At 57.3% G+C, this 17,458-nt stretch overlaps 1 protein-coding gene across 9 annotated transcripts in view; it reads left to right on the top strand.

Moving 5' to 3' along the window:
• Positions 1 to 17,458, top strand: part of MPRIP (myosin phosphatase Rho interacting protein) — a 172,014-nt gene that overhangs the window by 123,033 nt on the left and 31,523 nt on the right. For all 9 annotated transcript variants that reach the window (XM_066365085.1, XM_066365084.1, XM_066365082.1 and 6 more), the window contains 5 exons: positions 64 to 132; positions 3,969 to 4,058; positions 8,133 to 8,242; positions 13,949 to 14,504; positions 16,289 to 16,405. In XM_066365085.1, coding sequence (XP_066221182.1) covers positions 64 to 132; positions 3,969 to 4,058; positions 8,133 to 8,242; positions 13,949 to 14,504; positions 16,289 to 16,405 — 942 coding nt within the window. The remainder of the gene's footprint in view (positions 1 to 63; positions 133 to 3,968; positions 4,059 to 8,132; positions 8,243 to 13,948; positions 14,505 to 16,288; positions 16,406 to 17,458) is intronic.

Genomic DNA, 17,458 nt, shown 5'->3' with positions numbered 1-17,458 from the left:
AGCACCGAGGGGCAGCAGATGTGCTGCGTGATAGTTGAGCCTGTGTCTTCCCTTCTGTTTTAGTGGAAGAAACACTGGTTTGTCCTTGCTGATCAAAGCCTGAGGTACTACAGGGACTCTGTGGCCGAGGAGGTGAGTATCGGCTTCTTCCCTTGGGGAGAGAGCTGAAGGGGCTCACACAGCACCGGGGGCTCAGGGCTCCCGAGCACCACTGCTTCTCCTCGCTAGAGTCCTGTCTGTCTGCTGCTGAGTGTCTGCACTGCCGCCTGGGTTTCCTGGCCCAGGGCTGGTGGAGGTCTGAATGCAGTGCCCCCGCTCCAGACCTTCCACCATCGGCTCCTGCCGGGCATGTTGGGGTCTTTCGAGGCCCTGCTTTAGGGACTTGGGTATAGTGTGGTTGAGCAACTTTTTTCTCTGTTCTTTGAAAAATACTGAAAGATGTCCTATTTTAAAACTCAGAATGAGCAGTTTTATTTTTTCTACAGAGAAATTTTTTGGTGAATTGAGTCTTTTGAAGAACTGAACTAAACTCTTGTCCCTTGTCTTTCAACAAGGGTAGAATGTGGCAGATGAACGTGTTGTTGGCTCAGTTGACAGTCCTGATTTTACAAAGAACCAACCAGAAGGAATTCTTTTCCTTCACCTACAAAATATGCGCATATATGTATATATTATACATGTGTATGTGTATTTTAGCAATTTAGCAAGTATGTTTCTAACCTTTCCCTTGTAGTTCCACTCCAGGATCCTGCAGGTGTATTCCCACCTGCAGAAAGGACTATGTCCAAGATTTGTCGTTCTGTACTTTTGTAATTGCAGGCGATTGGAGAGACCCTGAACATCTCTCATTAGGGGCTAGCTGTATGTATTTACATGCCCTGAATCTAGAAATACTGTTTGTAATGTAGCGCTGTGGAAAGCCATTGGTGATGCGAGGTTGGTGCAGACTAGCGTGGGTGGCAGGCCTCTGGTGCACAGTCAGGGAATACGGAAGCACCTGTAAGTGTACGGCCAAGCACGAGTGTGTCCGCCACACGTATAAACCGGCGCTTCTTGGCGTGTGGGCTAATGGCCCCTGGAGACGCTCTAAGGGGTTGGGGATTCGGGGCTGTTGTTTATGAAACCAAGATGCCGTTTGCCTTTTTCATTGTGTTCACATTTGCACTAATGACAAAAGCAGTGGGGGCACAACTGCTGATGCCCCGCCCGCCGCAGGCTCAGCCCCGAGGTGACCTCGTGTCTCTCCACTACCACTCTCTCAGTGTCCGAGAAAGTGACTCATTTCATTGTCTCAATCCTTTGAAGACCTGTATTTTTAATATTCTGCTTCGAAACTGGAAGTAAGCATAAGTCGTGTTTGCTTCACACCAAAGCAAGTGGCCATCCGGTGGGGCAGTGCCGTGCCTGTGTCCACACTGCCGCTGACCGGTAGCTCCTCCTTGTGTGGCACCTCTGCACTGGAAAGAGCAGCTGAGACAGACTGCTCGTTCACTGTGGGTGTTCAGCAGATGTTTTCTTGAAAAGGGGTCAGGCGAGCCTATTCCTTTTAGGAAGACAACTGACAGTATTGGTTACCGGTGCTCTAAGATGAGCGTTCATGCAAAAATAGAAACTTTAGGAAACTCGTATTCACCATTGTGAATGAATTTGTCAGCTTTCCTTTACTTACAGACTCTCCTGACCAAATAGGTGGGGAGACTGACAAACGCAGTGTTTGCTCGTTCAAAATGAGGTGTGTGACAGTAGGAAGCGTGTAACTCACTGTCTTCCGAAGGACCAAGACATAACATAACACGGTCATGCGTGAGTCGAAGTGCTATTCATAGGGCAAGGTGAAAGTGTGGGTTTTAATGCAACCTAGTACAAAATGTCCCATGATATAATTTCAGATTCCACTTTGTAGTTAACCTTCAAGAAACTACCACTTACCAAAAAATAGCCACCATCATCTGAAGACTATTAAAATGCATCTCCCCTTTTCAGATCCATTTTTGTGTAAGGCCGGACCATCTTCATGTACCTCAGCCAAAACAATATGTGTGTCAGACTGAGTGAGAAGCGGATGAGAAGCCAAAGAGATTTATAAAAATTGGAAACAATACCGTTCTTATCACTGATTTCTCTTTTCAGTTTTTAATGATTGATTTTAGTGCAAGAGGAAGGGAGGGAGAGAGAGAGGAACATTGATCTGCTCCTGTGTGTGCCCTGACTGGGGATCAAACTGGCAGCTCTGTGCTCCCAGCCGACGCTCTAACCGACTGAGCTATCTGGCCAGGACATTACTCTGGTTTTTTAAATACTATTTTTATTTTAAAATGAAATGGGCTTATTTGTATACTTAAGTGAATAGATATGTTTACATTTCTTTCAGTTTAATTTTTTTTTTTATAAATAAATTTTTATTTTAATGGGGTGACATCAATAAATCAGGGTACATACATTCAAAGAAAACATTTCCAGGTTATCTTGTCATTTAGTTCTGTTGTATACCCATCACCCGAAGAGAGATCGTCCTCCGCCACCCTCCATCCAGTTCTCTCTGTACCCCTCCCCCTCTCTCTCCTTCCCTCCCCCCACCCCCGTAACCACCACACTCCTGTCCATGCCTCTTAGTCTCGCTTTTATGTCCCACCAATGTATGGAATCCTGCAGTTTCTGTTTTTTTCTGATTCACTTATTTCACCCCGCACAATGCTACCAAGACTCCACCATTGCGCTGTAAGTGATCCGATGTCATCATTTCTCCTAGCTGAATAGTATACCATGGTGTATATGTGCCCCATCTTCTTCATCCAGTCCTCTATTTTTTTTTTTACAGTGATTAAAAGCCTTTAAGCAAACTCTTGGCCAATACAGCAAGAATCCATAAAAGAGTAGTGTCCTTAACATGTTCACCAAGTCCAAGTTGGCCCCATCACCATGCCAAATCCCTGAAAAATGCAACCCAACCACAGTTCAGTCTGTTAGGAGCTGTCACAGGGAGCAGGAGTCCAGGAAAGTTCCACACAGGAAAAGTCCGCATGGCACTGGAATTGTTGTCACCATTCTATACTTTGCAGCTCATGTCCAAGTCCCAATGACCACTGCTTCTAGCTGGTAATGATTCAGGTAGACTGGAAAAAGCCATTTGCAGCATGCGTGGATATGGAGTTTCTGTTCTCCTCTGCCTGGAGAGTTGAGACCAGGTTGCTTTTCCCTGGAGCTCTGTGACTGTGGCGTGGTAAAGAGAACCTTGGGATACACTAAGCTGGGTGGCAAAGGTAAATTCATAATACAAGTTGGCAAAAGGAGGAAGGAGAGCTCTAAATTAGGGGTAGGTCCCAGCCTGAAATATGAGTGGGACATTGAGGTAGGAGGGATAAAGGAAACACTATATATTAAGCAAAGCAGCAGAAAATAGGACTATCAACACCCACAACAGAGATCTTTGAGGGAAGAATAAAAAACCTGACTATTCAGGCAAAACATAGTTAAGTGGCCCTTGTGCAAATGAGATCAGTTTACCTGCTTCTTGGAAGAAATACCCTAGGCTCGTCCACAGTGTCGTGGATGGGGCCGATAGCCCTGGGCACCTTCAGCCTTCAGTGGCAAACCCCAGCTTTCTGGGCAAGGTTAGGTCATAGGTGGCTGGAGCAGGGCTGGAAGAGACTGAACCCTCCCTTAGAGGCAGTTTAATTTTTAATATCGTAAATATCAATAGGTCAAGTTCGTATAACTGAGGTCCTGAGTTTTTAAGAACATGAAGAAGTGATGCCAGCACATTTGAGCACATCAGGGATGTCTCTGGCAGGAGACACATGGGGAGCGATGGCGCTGCTGCTTCCGGAAGCGTGGGACAGGGAGGGCCTCGCCGAGAGGGTGCATGCTCACTAAGGAGAAGGCCAGACACAAAGTCGTGCGTGACCATCTGTTTTTCTCATCTTGTCTTTCATTTCTAATCTCTTACGGCCTTCTATTTTTCTCTGCAGGCGGCTGACTTGGATGGGGAAATTGACTTGTCTACATGTTACGATGTCACGGAGTATCCTGTCCAGAGAAATTATGGCTTTCAGATACATGTGAGTACAAGGTGGAGTTTGGAGACAGGCTTGGAGGTTGGGGACACAGGTTTGACTGACTGGATGTTTTCTCGAGAACCTGATGTCCCAGTCCAGGGGCCCTTGTGGGCAGGCCTGACAGCACGTGCTTGGTCAGCAGGCCTTTTCCATCAGGCACCTTGTCCTGTCTCTGCCTCAGTCCTGTGGCACCTGACCCCCACCCCCAACTTGTGATCTGAGCAAAACTTAGACATTAGTATCTTTCAGGACTCTTCAGAAGCTTTTTGTTACTGAAGGTTAATTTTGTTTTGTTTTTAATCCTGGAGTTTGGGACAATGGAAGGATGTGTGGGATATGGGGAATAAGAAGGAAAGGGTTACTTATTTAAAGCTCAGAGTACGGGTTTTTATTCACTTATTCTTTAGTTCATTCTTCATGAACTTGAAAATTCATGAAGTCTTTTTCCCCCACAACCTTGTTAGGGACTCAGATGAGCAAATCATTGCCCTTGCCTTCGGGAAAATAATCTGGTTAGATACCTAGGACAGTTCTCATTGGCCATTTGATCATTAAAGTTGGTGGTTCAAGGGCTACCCAGAGTTAGCCAGGCTCAAGGTTAGTACACCATCAGTCCCCTGATGGCCACATCTGCTCCCACTCTAATGCTAGCTACAAGTTTGGGGGTGCCCGAACCTTCCTCAAGTTCAAGAATTGGCCAGAAGTACTCAGAGAGCATGACACTTACAACTGTGGTCTTATTTTAGCAGAAGGGTACCTGCCAAAGGACGAGACACCTGGAGGATCAAGTGGGAGGGTCCTAAACATGACCTTTTGTGTCCTCAGGGACACACGTTACCCTCTGGTGTTGCTGTGTGATTATACACAGAGCTTCTGACCCAGGGAGCTTCCCCAGGCCTGGTGTCCTGAGTTTTTATTGAGGTTTCATAATTGTCACGACTACTGAGTCATGTCCATGTGGTGGAATGCAGGCTCCTCCTGCACACCTCAGAGGTCAGCTGATTTCACCACCCGAAGCCCCAGCCCGCTCGTGGCACGGGGTCTGGATTGCGTAGCCAGCCCCCGCCCTGAGCAGCAGGGGTGCACATGTTCCTTGTGAGGAGCCGGGGCGGGACCAGACCTCTCTCCGCAGAGCTCATTCTGTCCTCGAGAGCCCAGGAGTCCGTGGTTGGTCAAGAGCAGCCTGACGGGCAGAGTTGCCTCCCTGGGGGGCCCGCAGCTGTTCCTCGCAGGAGGCTGGGATGCCAGCGGGCCACCTCTGGTCTTGCCTTCAGATCTTCGGACGCAGAAACTCGGTTGTATCACTGGACTCAGAGTAGGTCAGGCCCACTGAGCCTGACTTGTGTTAACCAGACTCAGAGGGACTGAGGGTCCGAACTGAAGGCCAGGATGCCCCTTTATAAGGAGAAATCCTGCTGCCGGCCCAGTGGGCCACTGGCCATGGCTTTCCCTCCCTTTGGGGTGCCAAGTCATAGTTGGGGTTGCACAGCTGGCCCGGCGTGAGGGCCAGGGCATGACTCAGTGGATCTTAGGGCCTTAGCCGCCCTGCAGGGCGTGGCTCGGTGGATCTTAGGGCCTTAGCCGCCCTGCAGGGCGTGGCTCGGTGGATCTTAGGGCTTTAGCCGCCCTGCAGGGAGTGGCTCGGTGGATCTTAGGGCCTTAGCCGCCCTGCAGGGCGTGGCTCGGTGGATCTTAGGGCTTTAGCCGCCCTGCAGGGCGTGGCTCGGTGGATCTTAGGGCCTTAGCCGCCCTGCAGGGCGTGGCTCGGTGGATCTTAGGGCCTTAGCCGCCCTGCAGGGCGTGGCTCGGTGGATCTTAGGGCCTTAGCCGCCCTGCTGTAATGCTCTTCTGCCCTGGTCCTCGCAGGAGGAGTCAACGTGCTCCGTGAGCTCGGCCTCAGCCTCCTCAGCACTGGGGACAGTGGCGAGTTCTGGCTTTCTGGGCCCCACTCGGAGTCCCCTCCCTCAGCCTTACTCCCCCCGCCTTGAAGAGCAGGCTTCTCTGGGCAGGGCATTCTGCGGTGAGGGTGGTCACTTCAGTCAGCACCCATCACGGAGCAAGTTACAGCCTGGTTACTCCAGGGTCTGAACCATGTGGCTTGCTCTCCCCCAGCAGTCTCTTCACTTTACATTGAGGCGGGAGCTTATCCCAAGTTCTGGTGCTTTTCCGTGTGCCCCATGGACACAGGAGTCTAGTTCCGGAGAGGTTGCTCTCTGTGTGGGAGGGCGGGCCCTGGAGGGGCCTCAGCCTGGGTTACCAGGGAACTTGAGTGTCTTGAGAGACAAGGATGGAGGGATGAGTGTGTAGTGTCCCTAGCCTAGCCACCAGACCTCGTGGCACCCACGAGGGAGCCCTGAGTGCCAGGTCACACACCAGTCTCATCCTGAGCTTGTGGCATGCGCTGCGTGCACTGGAACATGTGGGAAGACTCGGGGGCTGTGTGTCAGTGAACGCACCCGGCAGGAGGGACGTGCGGGTGGTTGAACAGGTGAAGGTGGAGGCAGGAGTGGTGGAAGCAGAAAGGAAGGGCGTGGCTGTGAGGCACTGTGGCGTGAGGGAGGGAGGAGGCAGCTGTGAGGGCTTGTGCCCCAGAGTATGGCCAGCTTTGGGCAGAAATTGGGAGCAGAGGTAACTACGCAAAAGGAGTGGAGCCCCCGGAATTCTGGCCGTCTCTGAGAACATTAGGCAGCCACAAGTGTGGACCTGCAGCTGGGAAAAGGGCCTGCTGGAGGTGGGGGTGAGGTCATGGGAGAGAGCGAGGAGGTGCTGAGCTCAGGCTGCAGAGATGCCCACACGTGGGTGTGGGAGGAGGTGGAGGACTCCAGGCTGAGTGTGAGTGGGTCTCGGGCTCAGGGAGGGCCAGCACTCAGAGAACTTAGAGGCTGTGCTCACCCTCGGAGCCCAGCAAGGAAAACAGGAGAGAGGAGCCGTGGGCTGTCGGCTGGGGTGGGGGGGGTGCAGGGTGAGTGAGGTCAGGTCCAGGCTGTGCCTTGCAGCTCTCCAGACCACATGTGGTCTCCTGTGTCTGGTCTGCGGCCACACGAGTCTGTCTGCCCGACCAGAACTGTCTTAGCCGTTTCACCTTCCCGTCAGCTGACTTTCTAACCTGTCTCGTGGCTTCGTTTCTGAGTAGCCTGAGCAGCTTAAAGAACAGAACTGACACCCCCACTTCTGTGAGACAGGAGCCTGTAGGTGCAGAAGCAGGGAAATGCACTCCGTAGAGACGGCCGGCCGCGGTGTTTCCCACCCGCTCTCGGCGGTGTAGGACAGGCCCCTGGGGTGTAGGACAGGCCCCTGGGGTGTAGGACAGGGACCGCCCAGGGACCGCGCCCCAGAGCCATGCTCACCCCCCTCGCTGGCCCTGCTGCCTCCTCTCTGCCCTCGTCGGCTCCCGCCCTCTTGTCTCCACGTGGCCTCCCCTGCAGGCCTGTGCCTCTGTCTTGACTGATGTCCCACCAGCTTGTCCAAGTGAGGGGATGGAGGGGTTGCTCCCCTTCTCTGTCACCACTGCCACCACCCGCGTTCTAGCTTCCTGGACGACCGCCCTGACTAACCACCCAGCTGGCCTCCCTCTGCCCCAGCCCTCCCATCCTCTTCCTGGTCACCCTGTGTGCCTGTGAGCATGGCTGTGTGGCGCTGGGCCTGGGTTCTTACGGGTTCCCCTGCCTGGGACACGCGCCCCTCCCCCCTCCTGCCACCCCTCGTCACCCACAGGGCCCAGCGCAGTCTCACTGTGCTGCGGGCCTTTGTCCCCCTCTGCTCCCCCACCTGCTCACTCCTTCTCTCCAGTCTGTGAGCTGCCTCAGTGCCCAGACCTCGTCGATGCTCAGGACCTGCCTGCTGCGTCCAGCATGCGTCCAGCATGCGTCCAGCAGAGAGGGCGGGGCCTGAGTTAGCCATTACCAGGAAGGCAGGTTCCGTTCACAGCTTTGCTGTGTCCTGTGCTCTCCAGATCTCGTTTATCCCAAGTGAGCTGCTCCTAAGACGGCCACCCAGCCACCACCCTCCCTGCAGGACTTCCTTTGGGGGCGGGCAGGGGGCTGGGGGCTCCCTGACGGTGCCTTGTCTTCTGTGCAGACGAAGGAGGGGGAGTTCACCCTCTCTGCCATGACGTCCGGAATCCGGCGGAATTGGATCCAGACCATCATGAAGCACGTCCACCCGACCTCGGCCCCGGATGTGACCAGGTGAGGTGCCCGGGGAGCACCTTCCCCAGGGGCCACGGCCTCAGCTGTTTCTGGACTGGTTCTTCTGCGACCCGAGCTCTACGCCGGGCCAGCACGCCTTCTCCCTTCCCTCTGAGCTCTACATTGGGCCAGCACAGCCTTCTCCCTTCCCTCTGAGCTCTACACCAGCCAGCACAGCCTCTTCCTTCCCTCTGAGCTCTACGCCGGGCCAGCACAGCCTTCTCCCTTCCCTCTGAGCTCTACGCCGGGCCAGCACAGCCCTCTCCCTTCCCTCTGAGCTCTACACCAGCCAGCACAGCCTTCTCCCTTCCCTCTGAGCTCTACACCAGCCAGCACAGCCCTCTCCCTTCCCTCTGAGCTCTACACCAGCCAGCACAGCCTTCTCCCTTCCCTCTGAGCTCTACGCCGGGCCAGCACAGCCCTCTCCCTTCCCTCTGAGCTCTACACCATCCAGCACAGCCCTCTCCCTTCCCTCTGAGCTCTACACCATCTAGCACAGCCCTCTCCCTTCCCTCTGAGCTCTACACCATCCAGCACAGCCCTCTCCCTTCCCTCTGAGCTCTACACCAGCCAGCACAGCTCTCTCCCTTCCCTCTGAGCTCTACACCAGCCAGCACAGCCCTCTCCCTTCCCTCTGAGCTCTACACCATCTAGCACAGCCCTCTCCCTTCCCTCTGAGCTCTACACCATCCAGCACAGCCCTCTCCCTTCCCTCTGAGCTCTACACCAGCCAGCACAGCCCTCTCCCTTCCCTCTGAGCTCTACACCATCTAGCACAGCCCTCTCCCTTCCCTCTGAGCTCTACACCAGCCAGCACAGCCCTCTCCCTTCCCTCTGAGCTCTACATCGGGCCAGCACAGCCTCTTCCTTCCCTCTGAGCTCTACACCAGCCAGCACAGCCCTCTCCCTTCCCTCTGAGCTCTACACCAGCCAGCACAGCCCTCTCCCTTCCCTCTGAGCTCTACACCAGCCAGCACAGCCCTCTCCCTTCCCTCTGAGCTCTACACCAGCCAGCACAGCCCTCTCCCTTCCCTCTGAGCTCTACACCAGCCAGCACAGCCCTCTCCCTTCCCTCTGAGCTCTACATCGGGCCAGCACAGCCTCTTCCTTCCCTCTGAGCTCTACACCAGCCAGCACAGCCCTCTCCCTTCCCTCTGAGCTCTGCACCAGCCAGCACAGCCCTCTCCCTTCCCTCTGAGCTCTACACCAGCCAGCACAGCCTTCTCCCTTCCCTCTGAGCTCTACACCAGCCAGCACAGCCTCTTCCTTCTCTCTGAGCTCTACACCAGCCAGCACAGCCTCTTCCTTCCCTCTGAGCTCTACGCCGGGCCAGCACAGCTCTCTCCCTTCCCTCTGAGCTCTACACCAGCCAGCACAGCCCTCTCCCTTCCCTCTGAGCTCTACGCCGGGCCAGCACAGCCTCTTCCTTCCCCCCTGGGTCCCAGCGCTGGCTGGCCCCTGCTCTCTCGGCTTCCTGGTTCTTCTGCATCAGGTCACCTTTTCCTCCTTTAAGCCTGGTTGGTTTTGCCACACAAGGAGCACCTGCCCCTGTCGGGACTGATGTGGGTGTGGGCCCTGGTCGTCCAGGTGGCTGTGCTCCACTGGGTGAGGCAGCCCTGAGGCCGCACGGCCAGGCCAGGCCACCCCAGCGTCTTCCAGGGTTCTGTCCCCTCACCCCTACATCTGTTGGGTTTCCGTGCAGCCTGGAAAACTCTCTGAATCTGCTGGTGCCAAAGCTAAGTGGGAACACTTTTCCCAGCACTCTCCCGTCCCTACGCTCGCGACTCACTGACTCACTGCGTGCCTTCCTCCGCCGGCCCTGAGAGTTAGAGACCTGCAGCCTCACTTTAACAGAGAGGACCTGCTGCAGCCTGTGGGGCTGGTTCTGTGAGGCCCAGACTCTCAAGGCTTCGGAGCCGTCACTGTCCTGGGGCCTCTCGGGCACACTTCGCAGGCGTGCTGTTTAAAGGAAACGACTGCCCAAGTGTGTTTCCTGCACTGCAGGTCGTACCGGGTGACCGGTGTCTGCCGTGTGCCCTGCTGGCCTGGGCAGCTCTGGCCATGCCACGCCTTCCTTGCGTCCTTGCCTTCCTGGTGACACTGCACCTCTTTTAATAAGAAAGGAAAGAAAAGGAACCCAGAATAACTTTTTCTTTGGTTTTTTCCTGTGTTTATTGGCATTCTTTATTAAACGAACAGAACGGTTGATTGTTCCTGAGTTGGTGAGACCAGAAGGTGGTGACCGAGACAGGCTCTCAGTGTCTTGTTAGCGGAGCACACCTGTGTGCAGAGATGCAGGCAGCACTCCCTCCTCTGGGGCTGCGTCCCGTGGCGGCCTCCCTGGCGACCCTCAGCGCCCACCTCTGGGGCTGCGTCCCGTGGCGGCCTCCCTGGCGACCCTCAGCGCCCACCTCTGGGGCTGCGTCCCGTGGCGGCCTCCCTGGCGACCCTCAGCGCCCTCCTCTGGGGCTGCGTCCTGTGGCGACCCTCAGTGCCCTCCTCTGGGGCTGCGTCCCGTGGCGACCCTCAGCGCCCACCTCTGGGGCTGCGTCCCGTGGCGACCCTCAGCGCCCACCTCTGGGGCTGCGTCCCGTGGCGACCCTCAGCGCCCACCTCTGGGGCTGCGTCCCGTGGCGGCCTCCGTGGCGACCCTCAGCTCCCACCTCTGGGGCTGCGTCCCGTGGCGACCCTCAGCTCCCACCTCTGGGGCTGCGTCCCGTGGCGACCCTCAGCTCCCTCCTCTGGGGCTGCGTCCCGTGGCGACCCTCAGCTCCCTCCTCTGGGGCTGCGTCCCGTGGCGACCCTCAGCGCCCACCTCTGGGGCTGCGTCCCGTGGCGGCCTCCCTGGCGACCCTCAGCGCCCACCTCTGGGGCTGCGTCCCGTGGCGGCCTCCCTGGCGACCCTCAGCGCCCGCCTTCAGGAGCAGGGCCAGCGCCTGCAGGCCAGTGCGCTCCGTGAGCACGTGAGGATGCCCCACAGAGCGCAGGAAGGGCCGCTCGGGCCTCTCCGCCGAGGCTCCTGTGTGGCCGCCCGGAGGCGGCTGGGCTCAGGTCAGGGCCTGTCCTAGCTGCGGGCACTCACCTGCTCACCCGTCCCTGCCCAGCTGGGGCCTCAGGAGCTGGCGGGGTCATGTGGCTTTGACCTCAGACTAGGCGTGAAGGACACACTCGAGCACACTCTGTGTGCACACGTAGCTTAAGAGCGGCATCTTCCAGGCTGGTGCGTCCCTTCCAGGCTGGGGCGTCGGTGCCACAGGGGACTCTGGGTACCCAGGGGCCAGTCATTTGTTTCTGTAAGAAGGTTGACATGACAGTTGTCTTTCTGACTAGGATTTACTTCAGAATTAGGGGAGTCATTTGTTTCTCCAATTTGTTTTCAGCCTTTGTGCTTATTTTGGCTTTTATAGTTTGAGGAAAATAGGGATTTTTTTAGTGTGCAAGGCAAAGTCCCGAAAACAAACTGGAAACATGAACATCAGAGGCGTCCGATGAAGCCAGGAGCCCCAGCCGCTGTGTCTGGTGGGAGTTGTGGGGCTTCCTGCCTGGGGCTCCAGGGGCCCGGCGGGGCTTCCTCTGTGGAGAGACTGCTGTGTCCAGTTTGCCATGCCACCCAGTGTCCTGTACTGTCAGCTGCCCAGCTCTCAGTTCAGGGGCATCGAAAGGTCCATCCTGGAGAGTCTTTATCCTGATGCTTATGTGGTCCTAACTTGGAAGCTTACAGGTCCTGGCACTCGGAAGCACTTTGTGTCTAACTAGTTAGCTGCCGGGACAGGGGGCCCAGCAGGTGATGGCCACTCCGGTCACTTACTCTTGGACGCCTCTGTCACTGGCTGCTCTCTCCTCGCTGTCCCCATTGAAACCGTGCTCCCTGCAGCCCCACGTGGCTTCCTCACCTGCTCTTCCTTCCTCCCCCGTTCAGGTTATGGGTCCTGGGGGCTTGTCCAGAGGGCCTGGAGCTCCCTGCCTCAAGCACCGTGACGACGGCCTCTGGCCTCACTCTGCCCGGGTTGGTTCCTCTTCAGGAATCTGCTTTGGGGCAAACTGGGAAAGGCGTGTGCTCGCTGTTGGGCAGGCAGAGTGCCCGTGAGGATCCAGCTCTCCCTCTGTCCAATGAGCTGCTGCGTGGGGCGGGTGTGTTGTGCCACCTGCCCTCTGTCCAATGAGCTGCTGCGTGGGGCGGGTGTGTTGTGCCTCCTGGGCCTTCCGTCTGGTCTCCAGGCCAGCTGGGGCCTGTCACTCGGATTCGTCTTATCATACCAGACTCCAGGGTTGTTTTTCTAAAACAGATCTGACCATGTTAATTCCCTGCTTATTAACGTGGCTGGTCTCATTCATCCTGTCACAACTGCCCAGTACATGCCTGCCACAGGTGGGTCTGCCTCGTGAAGGGTTTGGGCGGTACCTGTCCCTGGAACAGCCAGACGGCCTCTTGACCTCGGCTCTACATGGAACAGGGGTGCCCTGTGCTCCATCCCAGTGACAGGGCCACTGTGACGCTTCCCTACAGCTTCTCCTCAATTCGGGGCCCTCACAGTACCTTCCCACGGGGCACCTCTCAGTGGCTCTGGCTCTCCTGTTCCCGCTCAGTTCAGGTTGGGTTCCCTCCAAGGAAACGAGGACAGAGTGTCCTTCCTCCCTGCCCTGAGGAGGCTGCACCAGAGGCAGAGAAGGAATGTGGGGAGCAGTGGTGTGGGGCCCTGTGCTGGGGTGAGGACCAGGAGCCACGCCTGACGGCTGCTGTCCCGCCCCAGCTCCTTGCCCTGTGCTGGGGTGAGGACCGTGGGGTGAGGATGCTGGGGTGAGGACCGTGGGGTGAGGACCGTGGGGTGAGGATGCTGGGGTGAGGACCGTGGGGTGAGGATGCTGGGGTGAGGACCGTGGGGTGAGGACCGTGGGGTGAGGATGCTGGGGTGAGGACCGTGGGGTGAGGATGCTGGGGTGAGGACCGTGGGGTGAGGACCGTGGGGTGAGGATGCTGGGGTGAGGACCGTGGGGTGAGGACCGTGGGGTGAGGACCGTGGGGTGAGGATGCTGGGGTGAGGACCGTGGGGTGAGGATGCTGGGGTGAGGACCGTGGGGTGAGGACCGTGGGGTGAGGACCGTGGGGTGAGGATGCTGGGGTGAGGACCGTGGGGTGAGGATGCTGGGGTGAGGACCGTGGGGTGAGGACCGTGGGGTGAGGATGCTGGGGTGAGGACCGTGGGGTGAGGACCGTGGGGTGAGGATGCTGGGGTGAGGACCGTGGGGTGAGGACCGTGGGGTGAGGATGCTGGGGTGAGGACCGTGGGGTGAGGATGCTGGGGTGAGGACCGTGGGGTGAGGATGCTGGGGTGAGGACCGTGGGGTGAGGACCGTGGGGTGAGGATGCTGGGGTGAGGACCGTGGGGTGAGGACCGTGGGGTGAGGATGCTGGGGTGAGGACCGTGGGGTGAGGACCGTGGGGTGAGGATGCTGGGGTGAGGACCGTGGGGTGAGGATGCTGGGGTGAGGACCGTGGGGTGAGGACCGTGGGGTGAGGATGCTGGGGTGAGGACCGTGGGGTGAGGACCGTGGGGTGAGGATGCTGGGGTGAGGACCGTGGGGTGAGGATGCTGGGGTGAGGACCGTGGGGTGAGGACCGTGGGGTGAGGATGCTGGGGTGAGGACCGTGGGGTGAGGACCGTGGGGTGAGGACCGGGACCTGACGGCTGCTGTCCCGCTCCCCAGCTCCTTGCCCGAGGAGAGGAACCGGAGCGGCGCCCCCTTCGAGACCTGTGCGAGGCTGAGCGAGAAGCCGGAGACAGAGCCCAGGGAGTCGGACCCCGAGCAGAAGAGGAGCCGGGCCCGGGAGCGCAGGCGGGAGGGGCGCTCCAAGACCTTCGACTGGGCCGAGTTCCGCCCCCTGCAGCAGGCCCTGGCTCAGGAGAGGGCCGGGGCCTCGGGGCCCCCCACCCTGCCCGAAGCAGAGCCGGGGGAGCTGGAGCGCGAGCGTGCACGCCGGCGGGAAGAGCGCCGCAAGCGCTTCGGGGCGCTGGAGGCTGTGGACGGGCCCGCAGACGACCCGGCCTCCCGCATGGAGGTGGATCGGAGCCCGGGCCCGCCCATGACCCCCGACCTCAAGACCCAGAATGTGCATGTGGAGATCGAGCAGCGGTGGCATCAGGTGGAGACTACCCCTCTCCGGGAAGAAAAGCAGGTGCCCATTGCCCCTCTGCACCTGTCCTCTGAGGACAGAAGTGACCGGCTCTCCACTCATGAGCTGACCTCTCTGCTGGAGAAGGAGGTAACCACCAAGGGTGGCCCCAGGTGGACAGCTGGGTGGGTTCCATGCAGCAGCCTTCCTGAGCACGCCCTGTGGCTGGCGGCGGCCTGACTGGTCCGCTGCGTGGCACTGAGAGACGGGTCCCCTCCCCTGAGGGGCTTGCAGAGCAGTCAGGAAGGCAGACACACGATGGACAAGTTCTTCGAGTCTGGTGTAGTCGCTGAGAGGGACAGGGAGTTCCAGCTCATGCAGGGTGGCAGGGAGGTGCCACCCTTTCCAGAAGGACAGAGTCGCTTGCCGTGTGGCGGGGGCACTGCCACTGAAGCCGGTGGCCAGAGGAGAGGTTAGCGGGGCTGCAGGGCCCAGGTGGCCTGTCCTGTTTCCGGCAGGAACTGGAGAGTTCAGGTGGGAGAGGACTGTGAGCAGACTTGGGTTTGAGCTGCACTGGGCAGCTGTGGGCTGAGCAGGCGAAAGCTGGGAGCAGAGAGGAGTGTGGGTGCTTCCCCAGCAGCCTGGTGACCGCGGGGGTGACCTGAATACTGGAGATACAGAACAGAGGTCTTGGTGGGCGAGCAGCTGAAGCACGCCCGGTCACTCGTCACTCAGCAGGGGCTGTGTGTGCCGCAGAGGCTTCTGTGAGCAGCCCTCTCCGCAGAGATGGGTAACCAGCCCCTGCACACACTTGTAGCATAATATGTTCCTTCATGAAAATGTACCCAGAAGTCAAATCTGGAGACTTCACCAGTGGACCTGTAAGTCTGAACAGGGAGTTCCGGGCCACGGAGGTACAACATTATGGTTTTATGTTTCAGATGTGTTCTTTTACATAAGTAGCTAATTCACATTAAAGATTTGTCACTTTAGTCTGCCTTTGCTGCTCTTCTCTTTCCTAGTTTACTAAATTCATGAGGCTGAAATGTATTACTAGCACGAACACATTGATTTTATTTCTACATTCTACGCCTATTAATAAGATAATAAAGGCAAGATGCAATAAATAACAGTTCAAACTAACGTTGCTATAAGGTACCAAAATGGGCCTGCTGGCCAGCGGGCACACTAACTGCACATTTGATTTAAACAGCTGTGTCTGGAAGTCGGCCTCCGTGCCTCTCACAGCACTCTGGCAGCACCTGCCCACCTGCCCTGCGTCTCCCTGCTGACCACGGCCTCAGGGCGGGGCAGGCAGGGCCCAGCACCCCGTAGGCACCTAGGGAATATTCAGGGAAGAGCTGAGTTGATGAGTGACAGAATTCAAAGCCGTGGAAACCAAGAAGAGTGTGAAGTAGCTTGCTTTCCACATCTCGTGGAAACCTTCAGGAACCCTCTTTGCAAACAGAATTTTATGTGGAATCCATTGCATAAAAATGGAATTGTTGCAGTACAAGCCAAGGCAGGGCCTGGGGTGAGGCGTGCCCAGGGCCGCAGCGGGCTGTCCGACCATGCTGAGGAGGCTGAAGGGTCTAGTGGGAGGATCTTCCTTCTGAGGTGGGCACAGGGCCGCATTTCCTGGTGGGATCTGCGTGTCAGAACCGTAGGCAGGTGTGGAAGCTACGTGAGCGCTTGGGCAGCAGGTCCGCCGTGTTACGTGTGTGTGTGTTTGCAGCTGGAGCTGCAGCCTTCTGTTCCAGGTGCTGCGGTGCAGGCAGGTCAGCCTCTTCCTGACCTGTGGTCAGGGGGAGCCAGGAAGCAGTCCCATGTACCCCGCCTCGCTGGAGTCTGGGCTGCCACGGGCGTGTGCTGTGTGGTGACTCCTGTCTGTTACCATCTTTTTGCCTTAAAAACGTGTGTCTTTCTGCCAACAGTTGGAGCAGAGCCAGAAGGAGGCTTCAGACCTTCTGGAGCAGAACCGGCTCCTGCAGGACCAGCTGAGGGTGGCCCTGGGCCGGGAGCAGAGCGCCCGGGAGGGCTATGTGCTGCAGGTAGGGCTGAGGGCCTGCCTGGGCGGGGCAGCCGCGGGGCCCTGTCCGGGAGACCATGGCTCAGTGCCACGGCCCTGCGTACTCCTCCTCCTGGTGCTACTTTTTGGGGAACCTGCCTGAAATTTGTTGCCTAAGGGTTTTTTATTTGTTTTTCAATAAAATAATTTTGGTGGTTTTTCTTTTGGCTCTCATAAGTAACCCAGTACATGTTTATTATAAATACCATATATTTGCATGTTATTTTTAATAGTTTTTACAAGAGCCGTTTTAGCCTGTCTTACAGAGAGAGGAAACTGGCTTGAGGTAGCTAGCCAAGTGCCCCTTGCCCCCAGTTCAGCTGCAGACCTAGCGCTGGATCCCCGTCCCTGAGTGTCATACCTACCGGCAGACCTAGCCTAGTGGCCCCAGTGCTACCTAGACTGAAGTTTCGGGGGGGAAATGTGGCCACCCAGCCCTGAGCCGCCCACCCACCAGGCAGCCTGGAAGAGGAGATGAGGAGGGTCACGGCTTGGGTCCAAACGCAGTGTCCCTCACCAGAGATCTCTGTGCCACAGTCCTGGTCAGCAGGCAGATTCACAGAGAGCGGTGGGCATGCTCAGGGCGTCTCGCCGGACAGTAGGTCAGCTGGACGAGGTAGAGCATTGTGGGCTGACTACCCTGCAGCCTTCTAGGCCTGTTTTAGTTCTGGGTTAAGACAGCTCACTCCTGCTCCATGGGGTGACATGTTGGTGGGGACACAACTGAGGAAGGGTTACTAGGGAAAGCAAAATGGGGTGATGCAACAGGGTTCTCTGCCAAGGCTGAGGACCTGGCTTTTCAAGTCACAGTCCTTGGGTCAAGTGCAGGCCCTGCCACTGACCAGCAGGAACTGGTATCCCCTCCTCCAAGCATTAGCCTTTCCTTGCCGGGTAGACAGAGACCTGGTCCCCGAGGGTCCTTCCATCTCTCAGTGACCCTGAATCTCTGCACGGTTGCTGTGTCACCATTTCCAGATTGCCTCAGGCTGAGTCATCGGGGCGGCACCTGAGCCCTCTGGGCAGTCCGCCTCCTGCC

The sequence above is a fragment of the Saccopteryx leptura genome, chromosome 2, assembly GCF_036850995.1.
Source record: "Saccopteryx leptura isolate mSacLep1 chromosome 2, mSacLep1_pri_phased_curated, whole genome shotgun sequence".
NCBI lineage: Eukaryota > Metazoa > Chordata > Mammalia > Chiroptera > Emballonuridae > Saccopteryx > Saccopteryx leptura.
This window is presented reverse-complemented; position numbering and strand designations above follow the sequence as displayed.